The sequence below is a fragment of the Galeopterus variegatus genome, unplaced genomic scaffold (assembly GCF_000696425.1).
Source record: "Galeopterus variegatus unplaced genomic scaffold, G_variegatus-3.0.2 Scaffold4982, whole genome shotgun sequence".
In the NCBI taxonomy this organism is placed as follows: Eukaryota; Metazoa; Chordata; class Mammalia; order Dermoptera; family Cynocephalidae; genus Galeopterus; species Galeopterus variegatus.
In genome coordinates, this window is record NW_007731093.1 from 83,002 (window position 1) to 92,624 (window position 9,623).

At 51.6% G+C, this 9,623-nt stretch overlaps 1 protein-coding gene and 1 pseudogene across 1 annotated transcript in view; one reads left to right on the top strand and one right to left on the bottom strand.

The window, feature by feature from the left end:
- The window catches only part of KLHDC4 (kelch domain containing 4), a 64,196-nt gene that overhangs the window by 48,124 nt on the left and 6,449 nt on the right, over nt 1-9,623 (top strand). Inside the window, 3 exon segments of the mRNA XM_008588712.1 lie at nt 3,437-3,512; nt 6,949-7,157; nt 8,660-9,062. Of these exon segments, the coding sequence (XP_008586934.1) occupies nt 3,437-3,512; nt 6,949-7,157; nt 8,660-9,062 (688 nt within the window).
- Nucleotides 484-3,170, bottom strand: LOC103604125 (annotated as a pseudogene).

Here is a 9,623-nt window from a genome sequence, read left to right on the forward strand (position 1 = left end):
TTTTTTTTTTTTTTTTTTTTGTCTTTTGTCTTTTTTCCGTGTCCGGCAACGGATCGCAACCCTCAGTGTTGCCCCCGTACCGGACCGGGGACCGGCAACGGGATTGCAACCCTCGGTGTTGCTCCCGCGCCTCGCTCAGCCAGTGAGCGGGAACCGGTCTGTATATGGGATCCGAACCCTCGGACGGGAGCGCCGCCGCGCTTCCCAAGCGGCGCACTATCCAGTGCGCCACCGGGCCGGCCCAAGCCTGTTGATTCTAAGAAGGAAATGGTGCTGTCAGCAAAACAAGAAGAAAGTTAATGTCGGCAGGTGCAGGTTCCAAACGGAGGCTGGGAAAAGGTCTGCTGAGGCTCAGCTGTGATTTGAGTTTCTAATGACAAATAGAGACGTCGCTGAATTCCTTCAGTGTCCCCTCAACAGGTAAGTCCTCTCTGGGTGTGAATTCAGTTCCCAGTGACACTGGGCCTTTGGTTTGGAAGAGTAGGCACGGAAGTGAGAGCCATTTCCTCCGTGTGAACCTGCTGGAAAAAGAACGCCTCGTCTTAACTGTCCGAATGTGCAGAAGTCGCACCACTCGAGTTGCACAGATGTTCCCGGAAGGAAAACAGAAGAGGCTTACACCCAGCTTCCATTTCCTGAGATTCAGGCTGCTCTCCACATGTGACTGATGTTGAACCTCATTGGTTTTGGGATATTCAGGCCCAGATGGAAATACGAAATATCCGTGGGCAGTTGGATTGTTTACTTTTTCAAAAGGAGAATCTTTTTTTCATTGAAAGTTTAAGGTCAGTTTATTGAGTTCACTGATGAAAGCTATCAGAGGAATATCTGGAAAATTATTTTTTCCTAGAAGACAAGAAAGGAGACTCAGAACCCTCTCAGCACAGCCACAGCTGCCGTAGCGGGCAGGCCTGTCTGTGGACAGGGACGAGGTGCCTGTTGGTTCTGTCAGTCTCTGGGTCAGTGGGGTCGTAGTCCAGATCACCTTCCTCATCCTCCAGCTCCAAGTCATCCATTTCCTGGAACAAGGCTCATCCACCACCTCCACACTGTTTCCAGCATCCTGCAAAAACTGCACGTCAGGTGTTGAGCTCATGATCTGCTTTAAATAGCCATTCCCCACTCAATCTGTTTTTTCCTGCTTGCTTCTCTTATTTCAGCCATTTCCTTTTAATTTCCAAGAGTTCTGCATCAAACTCGGCCTTCCAGCTTAAGAAATTCTCTGATGTAGCAGGAGCGCTGTAGAATAAGTCCTTTTTGTCTGCTTCTGCTTCTTTTTCTCCTTCTCTCTTCTCCTTTTTTATCTGATCTACTATTTCCTTTAATTTTCTTGCACAGCTATCACTAGAGTAAACATCCTCACCATACCAAGATTTTTTTCAGCCTGTATGCTAGTAGTTTTAAACTGTCTGAGACATCTTTATCGTCTAGATTTTCCTGGGAAAGTATTTCATAAAGGGGAGCTTCATCTGAGTATTTTTTACTAGTCGTAAACTTGAGGGTAGTCTAGACAGTTTCCTCATTTTCTCCAGCTTCAGTTGTCACAGCATTGGTGCAGCTGGATTTTCATAGGACACTGTGAAGGCATCGGGGTGGGTGGACTTGACACCCTCCAGCTGGTTACTGCTGCCCAGGGGTCACGCAGACACCCAGGCGGCCACTGCCCACTTTTCCCCTTACAGTAAACACAGTGCATGTTAGTTAAAAGAAAGAGAACTATACGCGTATGTCTCCTTGCTTGTCAGATGAACAGCAGCCCCCAATGCCCAGGTCTGGGTTTCTACCAGTACTCTCCAGTGAAAGGAAGCAGGACTCCTGAGAAATGGCCAACTGCAGAGCAGAGGACATACCAGATGAGCCAAGAGCATCCTCTCCTGCCAGAGCCAAGCAAGTGCTGAAGAGACCCACGTCCGATCCGAGAATACAGGGGCCAACCAGAAGAGCTTCAAAGGCCAAAGCTGGAACAGCCTGAGCTACAAAGCAAAGCGCCATTGGGTTCTACCCAGAGCGTAGCATAAATGTGCACGAGTCTACCCTGTCCTACCCTGTCCTGATGAAATCAACTGGGGAAAGAGACAAGTCGCCCTTGCAGAATTATTCCAGATAATATATGCAGACGCTTCTTCCTCAGGCAGGTGGAATGTGATCCCCTTCTCCTTCAGTGGGGGCCACACACAGTGACCTCCTTGCAAAGAGAGTGCAGGATGGAAAGGGGACAAACAGTAACTTCACATGGAGAAACCTGGTAAATGACCTCGGTCAGGTGCTCAAGGTCAGCATCACAGTGATGAACCATGGTGATGGTGCGGAACCGTCACAGGATGTGAGGAGAGGACACTTCACTTCTGGGGTCTTCCTCCCAAAAGCCAATCACCCCAGTCTAACCAAGAGAAAAGCATCAGAGAAATCTCGGTGTAGGGACATCCTACAAAACACCCGAGTAGTGTGTTCCTTAAAACTGTCAAGGACATCAGAGACAAGGAGAGTCTGAGAAACTGTCACAGCCAGAGGAGAGATGAGATGATTATATACAGTGAATACAGTGTGGACTTAGTTAATAACAGTGTGTCAATGAATGTTCAATAATTCTAACAAATATACCATACTAACATAACGTATTAACCGTAGGAGAAACTGGGTGTAGCGGGTACGGGAACTCTGTACTATCTTTCTAATTCTTCTATAAATGTAAAACTTCTTAAAAAAAAGTATTAAAAACAATTTAAAACACAAACACCGAGAAGAAATTGAAATGGACTGGAGTCCCTCCACCAAGGAAGAGCATTTTGCTGATAACATTCTGACCACTTCTGGTGCCTGGGATTGAGGTGTGGTGTGAGGGTGTGGGATGTTGTCGGAGAATGGCCTGTCTGGTCTGGTGGCAATAATAAAGGTAATTAGGAGAAGACTAAGGGTTAATTAACGATGTGGACTTTATTATTTTTGAGGCTCAGAAGAGTCTTTAAGTGGGCAGAACGTTAATTTGATTCCCATACCAAAGCTTGAATCACATTTGAGAGATGGTGGGAGTGGCAGGCTCACGGGAGCGAAAGTGAAGCATGGCTGTGTGATGACATTATTAGAGGTCCCAGTGCCGTGTCCAGCAGGACCCTGCACCTGCTGTAGAAGTTGCAGCAGTTCTCATGAGACATCTCTAGATGTCCTGGCATGATTGTGGTCATTGGAAGGGTGGATTTTAAAAATTGATCTACTTTTAGTTAATAAATCGTATCTGCCAGGTAATGTCAGAATTGAATGGACCAATGGCTCTCTTTAGAACTCCTGTCATGGTTTAGATTTTTGAGTCTGGTCTACAAGGAAAGGCTCCTGAGTCTTCCTATCTGAAATGCCCTAAAAGCCCGGGGGGGGGGGGGGCTGTGACTGGCTGTTGTAGATGCCCTGAGTGGTTCTCACACAAATCTTTTTGCTTTTGCAGAGAGTCAAGAAAGATGTGGACAAAGGCACCCAGCACTCAGATATGTTCCTGCTGAAGCCTGAGGACGGGCAAAAAGGTACTAGCGCTGAGTGGCAAGGTCCAGTGGTGTGGCTTGTGTGCATGTTCCTCTGAGACCGGCACTCTTGAGCCCGTGGGCAGAGGTGAAGCCCACGCTCCCTTCTTGTGGACATGGGGCTGGGCGGGACACTGTACACAGCCCTAGTTCTGCCTGTCTGGACCCAGGCAGCATTCACCCATGACCTTGCTTCATGGAAGCCTCTAGCACAGTGGACGTCAGTTCCCACCCAGACACATGCTGGATACGTAGCTTCTCTCAGAGCCTCCTGAGCACCTGTGGGAAGGCTCTCTCGAGCTCTCAGTGGGAAGAAAGTTCATTGGTCTTGAATGCAAGCCCACCTGGAGCCATCAGGGGCCACTTGGAACTCAGGTGGTGGGGCCGTTGCTCCGAGGGAACTCACTCCTTGGGTTGGGGCAGCAGCGGGATTCTGGGCTGTCCAGCCAGGGGCTAGTGCTTGCTTGCTTATTAATGGAGTCTCAGGAATTATTACTGAGTGCAGCCAACCCTCACGGGGATAGCCAGGATGGGGATGAGGGGCAGATGTGCCTCTGAGCAGCCGGGCCCTAGCACTGAGGACTTGCTGAACTCGGAGACTGTTGGAGTGCCTGGATTGCTAAGAGTTTTCAACCAATGGATCTAAGAATGGAAATTTTCTTACTAAAAAAATAGGGTAACAATAATTGTTAATTTGTGACTTATAAAAAGGATGAAATGAGATTACTTATGGGAGAGTCCTTAGCGAGGCCCTGGCACCTGGCAGGGCCCAGGATGGCCCAACCGCTCTGATCGCTGTGGTGTGTTCTGTCCTGGGTGTCCCCATGCTGGGTGCACTTTGGACAGCATCTCTTGCAGCGGCTGCTTTCCACGCATTCCCCATCACAGAGCCATGCTTGTGCATAGTGTGTGGCAGCAGGGGAACTACTTTTCAGTCATTTCTTTTAAAAAATTGTAGTTGAGGCCGGCCCGTGGCTCACTCGGGAGAGTGCAGTGCTGATAACACCAAGGCCACAGGTTCGGATCCTATATAGGGATGGCCGGTTCGCTCACTGGCTGAGCGTGGTGCTGACAACACCAAGCCAAGGGTTGAGATCCCCTTACCGGTCATCTTTTTAAAAAAAAAAAAAAAAACAGGAAAGAAATTAAAGAAGACACAAAACGATGGAAAGATATTCTATACTCTGGGATTGGAAGAATTAACATAGTAAAAATGCCTATACTACCATCTGTCCTGGGTGTCCCCATGCTGGGTGCACTTTGGACAGCATCTCTTGCAGCGGCTGCTTTCCACGCATTCCCCATCACAGAGCCATGCTTGTGCATAGTGTGTGGCAGCAGGGGAACTACTTTTCAGTCATTTCTTTTAAAAAATTGTAGTTGAGGCCGGCCCGTGGCTCACTCGGGAGAGTGCAGTGCTGATAACACCAAGGCCACAGGTTCGGATCCTATATAGGGATGGCCGGTTCGCTCACTGGCTGAGCGTGGTGCTGACAACACCAAGCCAAGGGTTGAGATCCCCTTACCGGTCATCTTTTTAAAAAAAAAAAAAAAAAAAAAAGATAAAAAATTGTATTTGTTCTTGCTTAAGAGCATGTGGATGATGTCAGGATATAGAATTCTGGAATGTTGATGTTCCCAGTGTTCATTAGGAGATTGGAGGTGGCTGCCTCAACAGGACACTGGCTGTCTTGGGATGAGAGGGCTGGGCCAGACCCAGGAGGCTACGGCTCTGAAGCCAGGTCTGCTTTTGTGGCCAACAGCAAGTCCCTCAGCCTCCCAGTGAGGTCTTTCTTCTGTGCAAAACATCTTTGCCTCTTTCTTGGGCTAAAATTCTTCAAGCCAAGGTCTCAGAAACGTTCCGTTCCCAAGTGCTTCTTAGGTAGCCACGCCCAGTGCATTCACAGCAGCCGAGGAAGACAGACATGTTGTTCCATGCGGAACCAGGTTTAGAGTCATCGAGTGACTTGTCCAGTGGACACATCTGTGAACTTGAGCCTGCGTTCAGGCACACACTCGTGTGCAGTGTTTACATAAGCGAAGAGAAGCATTCCTGGCCCTGAGTGTGCAGTATGCTCTGCTGTCTCAGTCTCTCCTGGCTCCTTACGCAGTGCAGTGCTGGCTGTGACACACTCATCTCACGGCCCACTGGTGGCTGGATGGAGTCCCATGTGCGCTGTGCACAAGTGGTCAGCGCAGGCTCAGCACAGCAGAATGTTTGCCGTTCATGGCTCGTAATAACTTCGTATAGCATACATTATACGAAGTTATCACACACTCGTGTGCAGTGTTTACATAAGCGAAGAGAAGCATTCCTGGCCCTGAGTGTGCAGTATGCTCTGCTGTCTCAGTCTCTCCTGGCTCCTTACGCAGTGCAGTGCTGGCTGTGACACACTCATCTCACGGCCCACTGGTGGCTGGATGGAGTCCCATGTGCGCTGTGCACAAGTGGTCAGCGCAGGCTCAGCACAGCAGAATGTTTGTCGTTCATGGCTTCCCTTGACTTATTTTTTTAAATGCTCCTTAAAGGAAAAGTCTCAGTTCTCTTTTCTGTAAGTGGTGGGAAGGCTACCCCCTGCCTCTCACACTGAGTTACATTTTGAGGGTTGTTATATAGACGAGCACTTTCTGGAAAAGAAGAGCACGAAGTAGATACAGCCGTGAGAGAGACGTGCCTGGCAGAAGCCAGTGAGGCCTCTGTGGGGGTAGGACCAGATGGATCTGGCATTAAGCCAGGGAGGAGATGGTGTGGTCCGTGCAGAGGCCAGTTCCACTTGAAGCAGAGTCCTTGCCTGGGACGCCACCCACAGGAGGCACGTTTCAGCTTGAGCCCTCCGTGGCGTTGTGGGCTGCCTCGTGCCCTTCTGTCCGATCCTTGCCTTTCAGCTGTTGCTGGAGATAGCCCCTAGCTCAAGGTGTTTGGAGGGTATGTGAAAAAAGTTACTTTAAGGGCTGGCCTGTGGCTCACTTGGGAGAGTGTGGTGCTGATAATACCAAGGCCAAGGCCACGGGTTCCGGTCCCTATATAGGGATGGCCGGTCAGCTCACTTGGGAGAGCGTGGTGCTGACACCACCAAGTTAAGGATTAAGATCCCTTTACTGGTCATCTTTAAAAAAAAAAAAGTTACTTTAATGCAAAGTGAACCATAAGAAGTATTAAACTTGAGGGGGGTGTTGAACTGTACAGATGTTCCTCAACTTACAGTGGAGACATCCCGATAAACCCATTGCAAAGTCAGAAGCACATAAGTCGAGGACTGACTGACTTGTTTGTCTGCAGAGGGAGCACAGACAGCACACGTGGTGTTTTTCTCCCACAGTCTTGTGTCTTTTCATTTGTCCCAATCACTGTGGGTGCCCGGGGGACCCTCGGGTCTCCCTTGCTGGGCCTCAGATCCCCTCCTGCCTTTCTTACCCCATTTCTGTTCTCCTTCAACAGGTAAGTGGGCATGGACTCGGACTAACCCTTCTGGAGTCAAGCCCACTCCAAGGTCTGGCTTTTCCGTGGCTGTGGCCCCAAATCATCAGATGCTTCTCTTTGGGGGTGTCTGTGACGAGGAGGAGGAAGAGAGACTGGAGGGTGACTTCTTCAATGACCTGTATTTCTATGATGCCACCAGGAACCGCTGGTTTGCAGGACAGCTAAAGGTAGAGTCTGACTCTAGGGGAGGTCGCACCAGGGTGCGTCGTGGGTCAGGACATGGCTCCGGGACCCTCACGTCCCCACCTGCCGCCCTCCCATGCAGGCCCTGCTTTCTTTCAGGCAGGGTGTCTGGGCGTTGCAGCCCATGAGCTCCTGGAAGAGGGCATTCTCATCTGCGTGTGGCCCTGCTGGCTGGGCTCAGGAGCCCTTGGTCACGGAGCCCCAGCCGTTCTGGTGCCGGCCTCTGCCACCGTGCTGGATGCATGAGGCAGAGACTCCTGGCCTGGCCCTGTGTGTGACCAGGGCTTGTCATGGCTGCTTACATTTGCCCCAGTCTCCTGCCCCTCCTCTGCTGTCCTTGCAAGAAGCACAGCTGAGGCTCCGCGGCCCCAGCGCCTGCCCAGCCTGACACTAGCAGAGCAGTGAATGAGTCCCAGAGTGGAGCCCCCAGCCCGCCGCAGGGTCTGCATGAGTTCCCCAGACCAGCTGGACCCAGAAACAGCCCTGTGGCTGGAGGAGAGTGGTTCACTGTTTGTTGCAAAGACTTGGGTCTGCCATCGAAGTGTCTTGGCACCTTTGATGAAAATCACTTAAACCTGAGGCTTCATTTCTGGACCCTTCAGGTTTTTACTTTTAGGAGGAACTGCACCAAGTGAAGCCTGAGCAGGTCTCTCCCTCTGACTTCTCAGTGAGCACTGAGCCCTGGCAGGTGGAAGAGTGCTGCGGTCCTTGGCTGCCTGGTCTCAGGACTCTTTAATGCTCACAGAAATGACTGCGGACACCAGGGAGCTTTCCTGTTCAAAACTTGTCGTTGTGCAGGCCCAGATACAAAGTCTAGAATGTGGATCCACCTGGGGTCGATCCGGAGGTACTGGTAGCCAGAAGACGTGAAAGTCGCATGCAAACGTCATCTCGTGAGATGACAACATTCTGCAAGAAGAGGGCCATGGCCGTGCCATGGCCAGGGGAGCAGGCAGAGTGGGGTGAGCAGCAGTCCTGCGGGAGGGATATTCGGTAGCGAAGTGAAGGGCTCCCTCTCTGGGCCCAGTGCTTGTAAGTAACCTGCTCATATTTTTGACCCAACGTGTCGCCTCACCATGGGCAGAGGGTACAAGTCAGGGAGAATTATCGCAGCTGCTGCAGTCCTGTGTGTTGGCCCTTGTGGGTGGGTTGGAGTTTCCCAAGATGAGCCTCAGCTTACCTATGTGCTGCTTCAAGGTGTTTGCTGGGCCTTTTCCACCACAGTGGAGGTGTGGCACACTTCCCGGTGATGATGAAACCAGGGGATTGTTTCCTCTATCCCAGTAGTGAATGGTGAGACTGGTAGGAGACCAGCGGTGCCCTCCTGCCAGTCTGGCATACCTACTGCCCTTGGTCACGCTCTCCCAAAGGAGTCCATGTGTGGACTCCTTTCCCCACAAGCCCGTGGCCGGCCTGGTGGGCATGGCAAGGTGGCCCTGCTCTGTGTTAATAAGTTTACTGCTCTGTTCTCTCCTTTCATTAACAGGGACCCAAGTCAGAGAAGAAGAAGCGGCGGCGGGACAGGAAGGAGGAGCCCAAAGGCTCCAGCATGCAGGCGAAAGGGGGAGCTAGTACCCCGGAGCCCCTGGAGGTGGTTAAAGAGGTGGTGGCCGAAGACGGGACCGTGGTCACCATCAAGCAAGTGCTTGCGGCCCCATATCCAGTGGGACAGCCCCAGACTGAAGATGAAGACAGTCCTGAGGACGCCAGTGGCCCTGTGGTCAAGCCATGCCCTCGCTCCAATGCCATGGTGGCCGTGAAGCACGGGGTGCTCTACGTCTATGGGGGCATGTTTGAGACTGGGGACTGCCAGGTCACCCTCAGTGACTTGTACTGCCTTGACCTCCACAAGATGGAAGAGTGGAAGGTTCTGCTGGAGATGGACCCACGTAAGCTGGGGTGGGGTGAGGGCCCACGTGTCACCCAGATGAGTCTGGTGGTGAATTGTGCTCCCGCCTCTGTGGCCAGATTTACCCAAGAGGAGGAGCTGGTCTTGGAAGGGGAGCCACCCCGGATGTCCGCCTGTTCCCCTGCTGAGGGGAGCTGCTGGTGGTGGGGGTGTGGGGCGCAGGTGCACCTTCCGCAATGCATGTCTGCCTGAGCGCGCATCTCCAGGCTCTGCTGTGAACACAGGCCAGGCAGAATCACCTCTCTCCCACGGTTCCCGAGGCCTCTGGGTGCGAGCCTTGTTCGTGCTCTGGCCTGGGCTCCGTCTTTGCTCGTTAATCCTCCCCTTCCCATTTTACTCCAGACTGCCACTGGACTCAAGTCACTGCTCACTTTTTTAAGATCCAAGACTAAAAATTAAGCAAAATCCACGTATTCAGGGAAAGGCAACACACCTGTGGCACAGGCTCTGTCATTGTTTTGTAAGAACAGCGGCCAGTGACCCAGGGAGACGTGTGCACAGGAGGTGGCCTGGGCCTGCTGCTCCCTGTCCGTGGGGGGGG